Here is an 18,173-nt window from a genome sequence, read left to right as displayed (position 1 = left end):
ACTATGGTCCCTTCTACTTTCTCTATTATGACTTCCACTTGGTCCAAGTCTCTCGAAAGCGGACTTCTTTTGATTTTGATCTTCCTTCCTATGAGATGTTGACCTAGTAGGTAGTTTGGAGCGGGTTCTTCCATCATGCGTCCTTAGGGCTGCTGACCGGAGAAGGTCCCGGAGTTGTTCCTGTTTTTCGTTGGGAAGTGATGTCGCTCTGAGTTCTTCTAGTGCTTCTTGGATCCTATTGTATGGTGTATTCGCCGTGCATCTTTCTTCGACTTCTTGTTCTGATTTTCTTCTGTTGTACTCAGCCAGATCTGACTCATATTTGATCCAAGCTTCCTTGCGCTGCCTAGCACGGCGTTGGCGTCCTTGTTTCAATTTGTTTCTTCTTTCTCTGGCTTGCTTCTAATTCTCGGTCTCACCATCGTGCCCCTAGATAAAGGGTGATATGTTGGACTCAGATTCATCCAACAACCTAATGTCGGGTGCTTCTAGGGGGACCAATGGTGATCGAGGACGACGAACCATGAATACTTCTCATGCGTGAATTGTTCTGTTATCAGCGTCGGTTTCCATACTATCGGAGTCATTGATAACTTTAGTAGAGGCTTCAAGGTCGCAGATTGAGTCTCCTTCTTGGTAGGGTAGAATTGTTGTTGTCGTCGTGCCAACTAGTCAGGTAGCGCTATCCCTAGGAATAGAACCTGGCCAATGGACAATGCAGTCTTGAGATGTTATCGTTAATACGAGACCTTCCGGAGCTCCTTTTAGTGGCATTCTAAGCACTAGATCAAGGGATCCTTCGGGCCTTGTCTGATAAGATTTTGCCATGTTGTGGAGTCCGAACGGAAAAGTACCCGACTTCTTGAAAGGACTCTGAGTGTATTCTGAGCCGAATTCTTGATAGACCGAGGTCGCATTCTGGAACCTTGCCAAAAAGAACTTGGCTTCTCGAAAGAACTCGGGTAAGACTCCATCTCAGATGTGGAGCCTGAGTTTGAGTCGGATTCTCAAAGCCACGAAATCTGAGTTGGATCGGATATCATGAGCTGCGTGAATCTTCCAGCGAGTTGATCTGTCGTAGTCGCCGAAATAGAAAGATCTTCATGGTGATCTAAATCTTCGAGGAGACGACTTTGGAGTTTGCCATCATCGCCTGCCTCGTAGATCCATGAACCAAAGATGAAGGTTGATCCCATTGAGAAGATCATGTTGTCAAGGTCTGTCGAGCTCTCGGATGCAAATTCGCCGAAAGCCCCTACCTGGCGCGTCAGCTGTCGATGTTTCACCACCTATAGCCTACAACGGGGGTACCCGAGGCAGTTTGTTTGGGCTTCAGCATATGCAGAACTCGACAGTTAATGCAAGAGATAGTCGATTTATCCTGGTTTGGGCCCTCGACCATGATCGAGTAACAGCCCTATGTCTAGTTGGCGTTGGCCTTTGCGTTGGATTGATTGTAAAGTGTTGTGTTGTGTTATGTTCTCTCTTCTGCTGGTCCTCTCCATCTAAGAAGCCCTACCCTCCTTTATATAGTCAAGAGGCCAGAGTCCTAGTTGGTTTACAATGTAGAGTCCTAGTAGGATTACAGGGTAGTATTACTACTAGGATTACATGGGAGGAATCCTAATCAAACTAGATCTCCTCTCTTCCTTGCAGTGTATCCCGTGGGTCTCGCATCGACAGATGCTTCGTGGGAGGAACCTGACTACCTGACGCGGTCGGGTGGCACGGCTTCGGCCTCTTTGAGGACACCAGCCAGTTCTTTTGAGTCAGTGATAGGTGCGACTTCTGTTGTGCATACACCACCCCACTATAGCGCTGGGAAGGACCCTTCAGAAGAGGATGACGAGTATGACAAAGATGACAACAACGCCCTGGGCTTCTAGGTACACCACCACCAGTGGGACCCTTGGCAAGCGGATGAGATTTGCATGTCTCAGCTAGGTGGTGCCCCGCTTGGTACCCAAGGAGACGAGTAGGTACTAACAAAGCTACATTTTTTAAATACGTAGCATGTCTGAACTAACAATGCTAAAGATTGTAACTAATCTTGTCTGTTTTATACTTGCAAGGTACCAGTGACGTGCAATAGTTCCGCTAATAGACCCGCCAACATGACCGCACGGACGTTGGGTACACTTCTAATGTGTTGCCTACAAATTCAAAGAGACAGAGGCATCCGAGGGACCTGTTCACTCCTAGGACATAGGGTCTATACTTAGACTTATTTTGGAGTTCATGGAGTTGTTACACTTGTGGTTGAAAACTTATGTTGTTGAACTTGTGGTTGAAGATTTTCGTACCAATTTGTAAACTTAATTAAGTTATGAACTTGTGCACTTGGTCGACTTATTTGTTTCATGTCGATCTCATGTCGAACGAATCTTATCATGTCGAACTTATATTGAACGAATCTTATCATATGGAACTTATTTTGGAGTTCATGGAGTTGTTGCACTTATTTTGGAGTTCATGGTCTTATGTAGGAATTTGTAAACTTGTGCACTTGGTCGACTTATTTGCTTCAAATTCATTTAAACTGCGTCGAGCCTGCATCAGTGATTATATTGACGCGTCGTGGAGGCTGCTGCTCGGCTTTGGTTTGCTGGAAACATCGTCCAGGCTTTGCCGTGCCGTGGAGGATGGCGCGTTAGGCTTGTCGCGCCATCAGCCGTGGCGCGTCAGTTTGTCACGTCGTTTGCCCTAGCGCGTCTGGCTTGCAGCGCTGCTGGTGGTGGCACGGTAGAGTCTGGGCCAGACTGAGCGCAACACATGCCTTCCATGACTAGTTTGATTGGTTTGCTACTGCACTTTGAGTTTAAAAAAATTAAAATAGTGCTGCCACGAGACATAAAGGTGTCCTCTAGTTTGAGTGTTTGACTAAATGCCGCAACCTAGAGCGAAGCCTCTCCTCTTTGATTTTTTTTTTTTTTTTTGAGAATAACAAAGCTCAAAGTCCGTGTGTGATATAATACAAAGACCCACATATACAGTTGTACTATTATATGAAATATAATACAAAGTAGCCCACTTAATTGACCCCTGCCAATATAGTAAAAAATTAAAATAACGTCTCTAACCCACATCTAAGTTACTCATATACGTTATTATTATAAAAACTTGGGTTACAGTGACTATTAGTTGGGTGACAAACGGGTAGAATAAAGATACTTGCTTAAGATCGAACATGGGTAGTCTGAGTACATGGAAACAGTGTTCGATACATGGGTAGAATACATCAATAGTTCAAATGAAACACTCTTCTTCATGACCACTTCGAAAGCACTTAGGCTATGCATTGAAAGTTCAAATACATCAATAGTTCAAATGAAACACAAGACAACACAATGAAAGTTCTAGTACATAACAACATTGTTCATTAATAAAGCATGGAACTACCACATCTAAAGCATGAAACTAACACACGGCGCAATAAAAAATCCTCAGTTAGAAACATACTGAGTAAGCAACTCGTCGTTTGAGTACCAATCCTCTACCACAACCTCATTGCTGTGGCTAGGCTCACCTGCATTGCCATGATCTGCCTGTCGCCTGTAGTAAGCGACCCTCCGCTTTATCTGTGGCTTGAGATAAGAACGCATTCTCCTCCGCCTCGTTCATGTGGCTAGGCTCACCTACATTGCCCTAATCTGCCTGTCGCCTGTAGTAAGAGGCCTCTGCTTCATCTGTGACCTCTACGGCATGAGAGAAGAACGCGTCCTCCTTCGCCTGTAAGCCCGCCTCTGCTAGAGTAATAAGGTCGCTCAGTCTACCAGTGTCGTCCTCATTCTCCTTCGTCTGCAAGCTCACCTCTACTAGAGCGATGAGATCACTCAACCTGGCAGAGTCATCGTCATCATCGTCCCCCTCATCGGCCACCACAATCGAAGATTGAACTGTGCGACCAGCTCACGTTCTGTGCTCATGTAACTTCTTTTCCTGAAACCTTGCATGGGCCACCTCTGCGGTATGGTCCTCACTTCATCCAATCCTTCATATATAAATGCAACCAGTTAACAACGTGATTATATTATATTTAAAAGCAGGCAATGAAAATAACAAGGCTTTCAATCACTCACTAGCACACAATGCAACAACATGGTCGGTCAAGACCTGCATATGTACTCTTGCCTCCTCCCTTATCTTCTTCCTTGCCCTCTCCTCCTCTGCCTTCCTCTATCTCTCCAACCCCTATTTGTCAAGCCTAACATCGATCGGGTTACGAAACCCGCGCTGTCTAGCAAACTCACGCATCTTCTTTATGTGGTCTTTAACAAAGAGGTCGACGAACTGAGGTCCATAACCAAACTTCTATGCAATTACTTGCTTTGTTTTGATTTCATCCAAGAACTTAGCTTGACCATCATAAGACTCCCACTTGCATTTCCTAGTGCTCTGTTCAAACGAAAAAATAGATTATAAGTCTTCACAGTAGAAAAATATGATTCCATGTTTTCCACAACAATGACCAACCTCATCATAGTCAACCATATGGCCGCACCAATGGCCTATTCCAAGCTCCGAAGGGACTAGGCCGTAGTTGACTTTGACACCATATTCGCACATGACAGGAGGTGCTTCGATGATTATCCTTTCTTTCTTCTTTTCCTTTGCCTTTGACGGCTCCCGCCATTGATTCTTAGGACCATAAAGCCACTCCTTGAAATGACACTTCGCAAATCCAAAGCGTTAAAAGAGAATAGATTAGTACATGCACACATAGAGCTAAACATTTAAACAGATACACTTTCCACTTACTTCGTGCTTGTTGGGACACACAAACTCTAACGTATTCTTAGGGTTTATCATAGCTCGATCTCCGCAATCGCACAGAGGAGGTTCTTCGAGTCGTCTAACTGCGGCTAGGTGCTTCTCCTTAGCCGTCATTGGCAGAGGGTTAGGGGGAGGTGGAACCCACTGCTCGAAGTGCTCACGTGGATGTCTCCCTCTCCCCCAATCATCGAAAAGAAGGTACCTTGGATCAAACTTGTCTGGACCCTCGATCCACTGAAAGAAAAGGCACCTCTCATGGTCCTACACAACAAGATTTCACCAAAATATTAGTAAACTACAAACACAAATGAACAAACAATGATACGGAGACAATTACTTACATTAAAACGACTATATGTGTAGAAGCAACGCGCAGCTGTGTCTGGATGTCTCGATTGAAACATGTGGGCCGCGAAACCATAGTCACAGTTAGGGACATGGAGGTCAGGAGGGACGGGGCATCTTTGCTAGACACGTCGGGGTATAATTCTCTAAGATGACCCCGTTTTCGCCACAACTGCTCCCGATATATGTCTTGCATCTAACAAAACGGTTGAAATTTAACACCAATCAAAACATCAAAAATTAATGTACAAGGAGAACCATTTGCATTACAACTAAAAAAAATAACCGCCACATATGAACAAAAATATATCTTACACTAAACTTGGTAAACATACTTCTAACTAACTATTTAACCTTAACAATGTCAAAATCGAAACTAATATTTACCTCCAAACTCTAGCTACCCATAGTTTCCAAATATACTTTTCCTCCAAACCCTAACTACCAATCATAATCTTTGAATCCACCATTCAAACAACAAAGATGTGCATCATTACCTTGACCGAGGCCGAGGAAAAGCTTGGAGGCAGGGAGGGATGGAGGCGGACAGGGAGGGCCGGGCGGTGGCCGGCGTTGGGAGAGGCTAGAGGCGCAGGCGCGACCGCCTGAGACTTCCCTCCCCCTCTGTTCGAAGTAAGGCAGAGAGAGGGAGGGAGACTTCAGCTCGACATTAAGTCAAATCTTGTCGCGTCGTGCTGGATGGTGCGGCACTGCCACGCCAAGATTTGCGGTGCAGCAGCGCCTCCCACGTCAGCGGTCATTGGCCGGGTCGCTACCATGTCACCACCGTTGCCGCGCCATGCATGGCGGCCAAACCATGCTGCCGCGTAATGCATGGTGGCACTAAACTAATATTTTTTATTTTCAAATCTAACACATTGGTGCGGCCAAACCACGCTGCAGCGCCATGCATGACGGCGCGGCAGCGTGGTTTGACCGCGCCAACGTGTTAGATTTGAAAATAAAAAATAAACAGTGTCAAATTTAAAAATAGTTTTAAAAAAGTGTTAAAAAAAATCGCCATGTGCCCATGTGACAGAAAGTTGGTACTGATCGTGGTGCTAAACCGCACGACCAGAAGAACAATGGTTCTGGTCCGAGATAGACGCAGAAAAAGACTTGCGTGCCAGGGCACTCAACAGTCCTGAGATACTCCCTTTTTTTTGTTCTAAATTATACACTCCCGTTATAAATTATAAAATGTTGTGTCAAGCACTCTCAAAATTAAATTCCGATAGAACGCAGAAAAAGATTTGCGTGCCAGGGCACTCAACAGTACTGAGAATCTTAAATCCCTTTGTTCTATAAATTTCATACTCTCTCCGTTATGTATAAATTATGAAATGTTGTGTCAGGCACTCTCAACAGTATAAACAGTTAGATATATTATTTTAACTATATCTAGAAAAAACAAGTTGTCTTATAATTTGGAATAGAATTTAGAATGAGTAGTTACTAGCTCTAAGCAGCTCATAATATAAAGAGCCACACATCCTCACATGATCTTAAAGCGTGTATATAAGACTAACTCTTAATCAAGAGATAAGTTCTTTCTTCTATTCAAATATGATATATATACTTAAAGCTATTTCATGAGTAATTGTGGTGCTCTAATCTAATTGTTAAACTGCACATCAAGAGAAACTAAAACACTTTTTGGATCAACATGATCCAACAAAAATCAACGAATATATCTGATATAACTTTTCTGCCTCCGATGGCTTAAGATTCATGAAAACAAGAGTGTACAATTGTTTAGCCAATTTGGAGTACAATTACAAGTCACTATTATTGATGAAGCATCAGCTTCGCAGTACTATATTTATCTCATCATCGTCTGAGCTGACCGCATCAAGCTCAACGATATTCTCTGTAGGATTGTTCACCTTTCGCCTTTTAACATCCTGTTGTGGTTTCCTCAATCCCTGCTTGGGCAGGGCTTTGGCGCCAGATGATGACAAACTACAAACCAGAAGCTTGCTCATTTTGATGTCGTTGATCATCAAAACATAAGACCATTATAAGCATACCACAGCATATTGTGACTAACCTGTTGTTTAAGCCAACCTTCGATTTCTGTTGGTTCCTAGAGCCGTTGGTTGGGGCTTTTGGTTCCATATTGTCCGTATTAGCTGAATCATGTAACCAGGAGTTTATCGACCAATAGTCAGTTATGCTGTTTTACGAATTTGGTGCTACTTTGTTTAGAATGATGATTATACTTATTATAAAGGGGAAAATAGGTTACCTGTAACATGGGAAAGAAATCTTATACCCTGAGACTGGTTCTTATTAGTTACTCTATCTGCATTGCTACACAACAAAATCAGAGTTTGAACATAACACAATCATTTCAAACTATTCCAAAGGCTACTGCCATACTGCATAATTTAATTAGAAGCAGATCTACATGCAATAAAATTCCTGTTAGATATTAGGTAAAACATTTCTTGTGCAGTTCAATAGATAATAGCACTATATGACATTAGATAATCTCCATAACAAAAAAAATTGGCTTATGTTTATGTTTCCACTTTAATGACAACCTTCATATACCACAACCCTGGTGCAATGACCACGAACAAATGGTTCTTTAAGAAAACACAATGGTAATAATTTTTTGTGGTCATACACCAACCAGAATTGAAAAAAAAAACAGTGAATACAGACTAGTCAAATATTATGTGCGTTAGATATGGCATCATAATTTGTACATTCACAATATTGTCCGATCAACATTGAAGTGCTCTTTTTTATCAAAGAGAAAGGGGGAAGGGTGACCAACTTAACAACCAGTATAGTAGCCCAACACATCAATTAAAGATAAAATAGTGCTTTACATACCTTAAAGCCCTTTTTAGCCCATCAATTGACATTACTTTCACCGGTTGGAATGAATTTCTTGGATTGGGTCGTTCTGAGGAAGGATTGACCATGTAAATCCCTTCAGATCGAAGTTTGGAAGCAAATTTGAAATTTCTGGAAAGATTCCATGGGGAAAAATCATTTGTATATAAGCAAGAATGGCATGGCACAAGAAGATACTTGTAACAATTATATCAATCAACCAACAAAACAACGTAAGGTGTGGGATCATTATGGAAAGTCCTAGCCTACTCCTTTTAAGGTTTTACTTACCCGCCCTTAAGCTCTACTCTGCCAGTAGTGTACTTTTGTGATGTTTTCTGCGTAAAGAAAAGAAGCATGATGAAATCATGTTGCATGCATATCCATCTCTTAATACAAGTTGCTGAAAGCATAATGAAATAATGTTGCATGCATATCCATCTCTTCATACAAGTTGCTGAATGTTGATGGTTATATCCTTACCGACGAATGAAATTTGCAGTATGATACTTTACTCCTGAAAAGAGAGAAAGAGAACTCAGTCACAGAACAGCGTATTAATAAATTCTTATGATTGAGACATGGTACGCAGGAGATGCTTTATGGGCAGTCTAAAACGGCAAAGACATGGACGGATAGACCCCATCTAGCTGAGGGTACAAGTCTGGCAGCAGGAAGGCAAGCACATAGCCACATAAGAAAAATGTGCTGCATTAGCTCATCATACTTTGTGCCGATATCTGTGAAGTGATGTGGTGATCATTGATCACAAAAGCTTCTCATCGCTTCTATGTACATTGTTGTCCCGAAAGTTATCTATGTTACTGAATTAATGATAATGAGGCTACTACTGAAATATCAAGACATATTCTCACAGGGTCGAGGTACATACTTATTTATAGCCATAGTGCACGCCACCCCATCTTTCCTCTTGCCTTTGCAGAGACCAAAGTCTGCTGCAACCCCCATCTTCAACATCTGCCCCACTGAAGCAACACTCAGAGAGAACCCTTTGCCCTGCACAACAGCATCACCAACACGCACTCAAATCAGCAACGGAGTCACTAAGCACAACTCATCCAAGCGGTTAAGAAAATCAAAATGTCAGCCGAGAAGTACCCCATTGTCCATGCGGACATTGCCATTGAACACAGCGAACACTGAACCCACAGCAGCGCCGGAGTAGTGAACGTGCGCGTCCCCAAACAGGAACAGAGATACGTCGGTCTCGTCCAGAGCGCCCATCTTCCAGATGCTGTAGCTGCTCCCCTTCGCACTCACCCGCGGCACGCCCTTGTCCAGCACCACGCCCGCGGTTGCCCAACAGCCGGAGAACCTGTCGCTCCCCACAGAGTTCCTGCACGCGGAACAGAAAAGGGAAGAAAATCCCCCCCGACGAATCGATGAGCAAAGACCATGAATGACCCAGCAGCGGGGTGAATTGGAAAAGGATCCTCACTTTAGCGCGGTGATGCGCACAAATCGGATGTCGGCGAAGCGGTTGCTAATCTCAAGGGGCGAGAGCGTGAGGTGCTTGATGCGGAGGCCGGAGTATTTGTCGACGAGGGTTTCGGTGGCCTTGGGCCGCTTGGGGCGATTGGCAAGCGGGGATGTGGCTTCGGGGGGCGCCTCGAGGTAATCCCTGACGGCGTCGCGGAAAACGGACATGTCGGTGCCGCCGGGGCGCGCCGTCCTTGGTGGTGTGAAAGCGCCGTCGCACACGGGGCCATCGGCGGCGCGGGGGGAGGCGGGAGGGGTCTCCGGGACAGCCTCGCCCAGTGAGAGCAGGAGGTCCAGGTCGTCGGCGGCGTTCGCCATCGTTGGCGGTGAGGTGTGTGGGGACAGCGGGGCACTGAGGAATCAGGAATCTGGATTCTGGAGTGTGCGAGGTGGGAGAGAGATGTAGGAGGAGGCCGGAGGGTGCGAGGGAAACGAGAATTCGGAAGGGGAAGAGAGGAATTTTGGAGGGAGAGGGGATTTCACTGAGGAATTCAGAGCGGGAAATAGGGTAGCGTTTGGGTGCCTGTTAGAACCTATGACATGGCTTATCAGCTAGAATTTACAAAAAAAAAATCATAATAAAATAGCTTTAGTTGGTTTATCAGTCAGCTTTAATAATGCTAAGATGTTTGGATGTCTGGACATCTTGTTCCACTGATTGCCGTTTGCGTCGCTCGTCTAAATAAATAAATAAACAAAATCAACTTCTGGCCGCCTAGCCTCACCCTGCTTTGCTTCGCACATGTCGCCAGCCCAACGAGCTCCTCTATCTCATATTTCCTTGCTGCTCCACTCTCTCTCTCTCTTGCCCACCCTGACGCTAAAAGGTTCTAATGGCTAGAGGGGGTGAATGGCCTATTAAAAATTTCTACAACAACACTTAACAAACCGGTTAGACAATTATTACGTGAAGCAAGTGTTGCGCTAGCCTACTAAAATTGCAAGCCACCTACCACAATTCTAGTTTATATGGTTTCTATCCACACAATAGCTATGTCACAATATTAAGTTAGTGCGCCCTAAAATGCTAACTAAAGAGTCACACTAACCAAACTAACAATCTCTCATAACTAGCTACACTAAAGAGCTTAACAACTAGTTTACGGTATTATAAAGAGGGAGAGCAAGATAGTTATACCGCCGTGTCGAGAAGTGAACCAATCAATCACAAGAATGAATATCAATGAAGACCAATTACCTCGAAATCAAATGATGACATAATGATTTTTTACCGAGGTTCACTTGCTTGCCGGCAAGCTAGTTCTCGTTGTGGCGATTCACTCATTTGAAGGTTCACGCGCTAATTGACATCACACGCCAAACCCTCAATAAGGTGCCACACAACCAACACAAGATGAGAATCACACAAGCCACGAGCAATTTATTAGAGTACATTTTGGCTCTTCGTCGGAGAAAAGGTCAAGAACTCCTCACAATCACCATGATCGGAGGCAGAGACAATCACCAACCTCTACTCGATGATCCTCGCTGCTCTAAGCCATCTAGATGCCGGCAACCACCAAGAGTAACAAGCAAAACACGAACACCTAGTGTCTCTAGATGCAAACACTCAAGCAATGCACTTGGATTCACTCCCAATCTTATAAAGATGATGAATCAATGATGGAGATGAGTGGGAGCACTTTGGCTAAGCTCACAAGGTTGCTATATCAATGCAAATAGCCAAGAGAGTGAGCTACAAGGTTTAAAATATAGATAGGTTGAGATTATCAATGTCAATCAATGGGATGAGAATCATTTTCCCAAATTTGGTTCAATCTAGAATATTTGCCAAAGACATTTAACTCGGTTTGATCTAAAGATAAGCTTCTTCACACCTCTAAATAAGGGTTATCTTATACCATGTTGAGTTAAACGCTTAGACCCCATTTTCTAGATTAAACACTAGGTTTACAAGCCCCTAAACATGTCATATGCTACCACTAGACTAAATTAAGCATAGAAGCAATAGTGGTACCATACAATCATCAAATTCATTTGATTTTTATGAATGAGTCTATTAAATATGAAAGATGTCTAGATGCACTAAACATATCCTTAACAAGGATGTTCTTGCATGTAAAATATTTTCTCATCCAATGGCATGTTGAACCGAACTGGCTTCCACGCTAGGGCTCGGACTAGGAGGACGACTTCTTTTTCTTCTGGACTAGCCCGAGAGTCTAAATTCGACAGACTGAAGCACTCGCTTCGGACCCTGGCCACCTTCGGCCCATCTTTCCGACTGGAGCACTCGCTTTAGGCCCTGGCCGCCTTCGGCCCATCTTTCCGACCGGAGCACTAGCTCAGGCTCAGGCCAACTCCGAACGGCCTCTCCGATCGGAGCACTAGCATCAGGCCCCGGCCGTCTTCACACGGCCTCCGCTCGAAAAGCCTGACCCAAGGACCACCTCCGACTTCAACCTTGTGTCTCCGACCGGGGTTCATAGAAAACCCTGCCCATCGCTATTCTCTGACTAGGGCCATCCGACCAGGGACGCCCGCTCAGGAAGAACCAGAAGACGTACAAAGGAAGACAAGATGGGGCTCGCAAGTCAAACCACGGCACCAGGGACCATACCCTGCGGAACAGTACTTTACAGCCGCCCTACCACAAATAGTATTATAGGCGCCAACGTTTATCTATACAGTATTGTAGGCGCCGGTCAAAACACCCGTACGGTAAGACCCCCCATGTGCCTCTGGGCATCAACAGTATTATGGGCGCCGGAATTCACCATACCAGGTGAACGTGGTAAAGCCATGCCTCCAGTCGGCGAAACAGCATTTTTGCAGGTACTGACGTCCTCCAGTCTTGAAGAAAGCAGCTCAACCTCCCACATGTACCTGACATTCTACAGTGACATCAACAGTATCGTGGGCACCCACCATTGTCCCGTCCCCGTCGGCGTGGGCAACAAGGCTTAGAAACATCCGTACTCTCTCTCCCTCTCATTTGTAAAGCCATCCCCTCCTATAAAAGGGGATGTGCCCCCTCCAAGCACATGTAGTTCACCCAAGTCGACCTCTTCAAGTTCAAGTTTAGGGTTGGACACTTCGTTCATAGCATAGCTCCTGTCGATCTCGGCCCTTCCGACCGGACCGATCGGACACCCCATCTCTCTCTCTCGTTTATAACCCTACTACAGACTTCGAGCACCTAGGCTTGGGAATAAAGTCACCTACCGACCCACACTGGACGTAGGGCATGTTGCCTAAACTAGTATAAATCCCGTGTCATTGAGTGCTAGGCCACCTCCGATCACAACATACAGCAAAACTACAAATATTTACTAGTTGGTCACTTTCTGTACCGACAGTTGGCACCGTCCGTGGGGAGGACACTGTACGTTCAACACTTTTTTGGTAATCGGATGGCCCATTTCTCCACCACCCCCACCGTGGCGGGCTCGGGCGATACGATTCGCTTTGGCTCGATGGAATTTCCCGCACTCTCGCCCGCCGGGATGCGGGTTCCACCCGTCTTCGAGCCTTCCTAGGTCTTCCACTTCGAAAGCCTGAACTTCGTCGCCGACCGGCTCGGCGTACTCTACCTCCATGAGAAGGCGCATGTTCCACCACTCGTCGAAGGAGCGCCCTCCATCGACTCCGAGATGCGCGACATCGACGGCGCGGCATCTGCGCTTCTATCTGAGCAAACTCTCTACTTAAACCCCACTGTAAGTAATGCGCGTACTGTTACTTACTCTTCATTTACCATTCCCAATCGAGCACCCAGAGAGACTGTGTCGTCCACGCCGATAACACCGCATGATCGGTTCCCCTACGGCCTCATGTCCTCCATGGATACGTACGCCTGGGGACTCTGAAGGGTGCTGGCGCCTTTCCCCCTCATGTCTAAATTTGTGGGAATGGCAGGCCACGCTCTTGCCGCTTCCCACGAACCCTTGGATGGTGAGGGCATGAGTGATGATTCTAGCATCGGCGATGTGGCACCATGCCACTGTACGTCCTGGGAGTGTGCCATGGCAGACGCTCTGGGATAGCCACCAATTGTTGTGGAATCTGCATAGACTCACACCCCTTCGGACCCACGTGCGGAGGCCCTCGCGTCTGCACAAGTGCACACCGAGGAATTACAACAACGATGGCAGAACCAGCCTGTGCTGGCTCAGTCAGCCCAGCGCATCATGCCCCACGCACGTGGCCTAGCAGGTGGTGCCTGGGGCCATGCTCGTCAGGTCCAACGCGACATCGTGAACGAGGGAAATGATGTCCCACAATTCACTCGGGCTGGCTAGAATATCGCTGCTACAACAATGCTTCTACGCGGTGTTCTCAAGCCCATCGACCCTCAGGAGCGGGCAGTCTACCAGAACCTCTAGGTTTTAGTAGAAGCCGCCGCCGTCCAATAGGCGGAAAGCTCCACATCATGACTCCGACGCATGCCCTCTCTCCCCACCAGGGGAACAGGGACGCACCAGACGGATCGCTCCGTTTGCTCACCGCTACAGCCGTCAGCACCGGCTCGGAGTGTAGTAGTCATGCCATGGTCCAACCAGGTGCCTGCTCCACACCTACCATTGAGACATGATAGGCCCAATACACACCAGGATGCCCGTAGCGCCATTAGCGACCGGCATTGGTCCCAACGTAATAACGATATCCACCATACGGTGGCAGGTGCCACAAATCCCGGCCAAACCATCGAGGGAACCAGCGAAACGCGCCCCAGGCATAGTCATCGACCGAACGGCTAGAGCCCTAGCCCCGAGGGCCTAGGGACTCGGGCCTTCAGCCGGCGCATTCGGAAAGCATCGTTCCCATAGCACATCCAGCCGCCCACCAACATCACCAAATACACTAGGGAGACAAACCCAGGCATTTGGCTCAAAGACTTCTGGCTCGCCTATCGGGCTGGAGGAGTGGATGATGACTTCTTCATCATTCAATATCTTCCCATTTGCGTGGGAGAACATGTCTGGGCGTGGCTCAAATTCCTTCCGCATGACAGCATCCGTGACTGGGCAGACCTCAAGAGGGTCTTCGTCTGGAATTTCTAGGGGATGTACGTCTGACCAGGGAACTCCTAGGACCTCAAGAGCTATCAGCAAGAGCCTAGCAAGTCCCTATAGGATTACATCCATATGTTCTCCCAACGATGCTAGTCCCTCCCTGACGTCGTCGACGTAGACGTCATCAGCGCGTTCCTCTCTGGGATGAACTACGAGTCCCTTATCCACAAGCTTGGCTGCTTGAAACCCCATACCACCCGTGACCTGCTCGACATAGCCACCAACCATGCCTCCAGCGAGGAGGTGGTCAGAGCGGTCTTGAGCGGAGGTTGGGACAAGGCCAAAGCCAAACGCGTGGACCCAGACGAGGGCCCCTCCACTCAGAGGGGCAAGAAAAATAAAAAGGATCGACGTCGGTCGGACAGCGCCCCACTGGTCGCCGTGACCGATCGCACGGTCAAGCAGCCCTATCAGGGACTGCCTGACCACTTCAACAAACTCATGGATGGTCCATGCCCCAACCACGCCTACCCTGTCAAACACCTTTACAAGGAGTGTGAGCTCCTCAAACGTTTCCTCCGATAGGCCGGCGGGCCAAAGGAGGGAGACGACAAAGAGGCAGCACCCAAGAAGGGAGGTACGGCAGGCAAAGACGCGGATGACTTCCCCGATGTTGATGAATGTATCATGATCTTTGGCGGATCCGATGCTGTCTAGACCAAGCGACAGCATAAGGTTCGCTATCGAGAGGCATGCACCACCGAGTCGGCCATCCCCTCCTTTCTCAGCTGGTCAGAGTCTCCGATCACCTACGATCAGAGGGACCATCCCTCCCACATCGTAAGACCAGGACACTATCCGCTCATCGTCGACCCCATCATCCTTAAGAAGCATCTTACGAAGGTGCTGATGGACGGCAGCAGCGGCCTCAACATCCTGTACATTGACACCCTCGATGCCATGCGCATCCCCCAATCGAAACTCCGCCCAGCAGGTTCCCCCTTCCACGGGGTAATCCCGAGAGCGTAGGCATACCCGCTTGGGTCGATCAATCTGCCCGTCACGTTCGGCATCCGAGCCAACTTCCGCTCGGTGGTTCTCACCTTCGAGGTGGTGGACTTTCTAGGGTCCTACCACGCCATCTTGGGGCGGCCATGCTGCGCGAGATTCATGGCAATCCCCAACTATACCTACCTCAAGCTAAAGATGCTGGGACCAAATGGCATCATCACTGTAAGCAGCATGTTCTCGCACGCCTTTACGTGCGACCGTGAACACTATGAGCTCACCACTGCAGTCACCAACTCGTCCAAACTCCCGTGGCTCGGGGAGTCATCGGCTCCGGCAGCCCTGGACTGTAACCAACCAACTTCCTCGTTGGCCTTCCGCTCGCTCAAAGAAACCAAGACGGTGGGAATCAACCCCACCAACCCAACCAAGATAGTTCAAATCAGGACCCAGCTCTTGGCCAAATAGGAATGTGAGCTCATCAACTTCCTGCGCGATAATCATGATTTCTTTGCATGGCAGCCGTCTGACATGCCGGGGATACCCTGGGGGGTCGCTGAGCACGCACTACGCCTTGCCCCGGGCTCTAAGCCCACCAAACAATGCCTGCGTTGCTTCAACAACGAAAGGCGCGGGGCCATAGGTGAGGAAATCGCCAAACTCCTGGCAGTCGGGTTCATTAGGGAGGTCTTCCATTCCAACTGGCTCACCAATCCCGTCCTAGTCAGAAAGAAGACCGGGAAGTGGAAGAATATGCGTCGATTATACTCGACTTAACAAAGCGTGCCCGAAGGATCATTTCCCATTACCACGCATAGACCAGATAGTTGACTCCACCTCGGGTTGCGAAATCCTCTCCTTTCTAGATGCCTACTTAGGCTATCACCAGATCATGATGAAAGAGTCCAATCAGCTCGCAACCTCATTCATCACCCCATATGGTTTGTACTGCTACGTGACCATGCCTTTCGGCCTGAAGAACACTGGCACCACCTACCAAAGGTGCATGCAGCAAGGGATTGCCGTCTATGTTGATGACATAGTGGTCAAAACGGCTCAAGCTTATGACCTAATCGCAAACTTGGCCGCGACGTTCGCAAACCTCCGAAGGTTCAACATAAAGCTAAATCCCAAAAAATATGTTTTTGGGTTCCAAAGGGGAAACTGCTTGGATACATCATATCCGAGCATGGCATCGAAGCCAACCCCAAAAAGATCATGGCCATCTCCAACATGGGCCCCATACGCAATGTCAAGGGCGTGTAGAGGCTCATCGGTTGCCTAGCTACCCTAAGCTGCTTCATCTCCTAGTTTAGTGAACAGGGGATGCCGCTCTACAAGCTCCTCAAAAGGATGGACGCCTTCGTCTAGACTAAGGAAGCCTAGCAGGCTCTCGAAAGCTTCAAAATGTCCCTAACATCGGCCCCAATCCTCGTTGCTCCCAAGCGGGGAGAACCCCTCCTCCTTTACATCATGGCAAGTAACCATGTGGTGAGCGCCGCCCTGGTCGTAGAGAGGGAGGAACCGGGACACCAGCTCAAAGTGCAGCGATCGGTCTACTTCGTCAGAGAAGTGCTTACCGACCCCAAGGTTCGGTACCCTCAGGTGTAGAAGCTCCTATACGCTGTACTAATGGCCACCAGGAAGCTCCTACACTACTTCACCGACCACGAAGTCACAGTCATCACTTCATACCCACTCGGAGACATCGTCCACAACCGTGATGCTGTAGGACGAATCTCCAAGTGGGCTCTTGAACTCATGGGATACAACATTAGATATACCCCCTGCACCGCTATTAAGTCTCAGGCTCTTGTGGACTTTATCGCCGAATGGACAGAGGTCTAGCTACCAATTCTAGACGTCACCCATGAATATTGGACAATGTACTTCGACAGGTCCATAATGGCGCCCGACTCGGGAGCTGGAGTGGTTCTGATCTCCCCGGATGGGAGTAGGCTCCATTACGCCATCTGCCTCTACTTCTCAGCTTCAAACAATGCCATGGAATACGAGGCCCTTATCAATAGACTCTGTATCGCCATCGAGCTTGGCGCTATGCGACTCTATGTCCATGGCAACTCAGAACTAGTCGTTGATCAGGTCATGAAGGAGTCCTCCTACAAAAGCCCCTCATGATGGCATACTGCCAAGAGGTGCGTAAGCTCGAGGACAAATTCTAGGGGATTGAACTGTATCACATACCTCGAAGGAACAATGATGCCACCGATTTCCTCGCAAAACTGGCCGCCAGGCGGGATCCGTCCCTAAGCGGGGTCTTCATCAACGACATCCACGAGCTATCCGCTCGCATCTTGGAAGATCCAACCCGAACACCCTTCGACGCCCAACCAGCACCCGGGGGCTCCGACCCCAGTACCGCTACACCACCCTCAAGCGTCGCCGTATTGGCGCCCGGTCAAACCGATTGGCGAGTACCGCTACTCGCCTACATCCTCAAAGAGATTATCCTACCCAAAAGGATGGAGGCCCGACGAATCGCTCGACGTGCCAAAACCTTCGTTGCACTTGATGAGCTCTACAAATGGAGCCCATCAAGGGTACTCATGAAGTGTATCCTCACTAGCCAAGGGAAGGATCTCCTCCTCGAGGTTCATGCTGGCATTTGCGGGCATCACGTGGCCCCAAGGTCGCTGATTGGAAAAGCCTTCCGCCAAGGTTTTTACTGGCCCACCGCACTATGAGATGCAGAGGAAGTCATTC

The 18,173-nt window shown here is 47.7% G+C and overlaps 1 protein-coding gene across 1 annotated transcript; it reads right to left on the bottom strand.

The window, feature by feature from the left end:
• Positions 1-6,775: 6,775 nt before the first annotated feature.
• On the bottom strand, positions 6,776-9,923 carry LOC136546667 (uncharacterized). Its single transcript, XM_066538631.1, has 9 exons — positions 9,425-9,923; positions 9,085-9,322; positions 8,858-8,982; positions 8,449-8,482; positions 8,257-8,303; positions 7,963-8,097; positions 7,367-7,431; positions 7,169-7,250; positions 6,776-7,080 (listed from the first exon to the last, which is right to left on the bottom strand). The coding sequence occupies exons 1-9, from the start codon at positions 9,781-9,783 to the stop codon at positions 6,921-6,923; spliced, it is 1,245 nt and encodes a 414-aa protein (XP_066394728.1). The 5' UTR covers positions 9,784-9,923; the 3' UTR covers positions 6,776-6,920.
• Between the last annotated feature and the right edge of the window lie 8,250 nt (positions 9,924-18,173).

Source organism: Miscanthus floridulus, chromosome 3 (genome assembly GCF_019320115.1).
Source record: "Miscanthus floridulus cultivar M001 chromosome 3, ASM1932011v1, whole genome shotgun sequence".
NCBI lineage: Eukaryota > Viridiplantae > Streptophyta > Magnoliopsida > Poales > Poaceae > Miscanthus > Miscanthus floridulus.
This window is presented reverse-complemented; position numbering and strand designations above follow the sequence as displayed.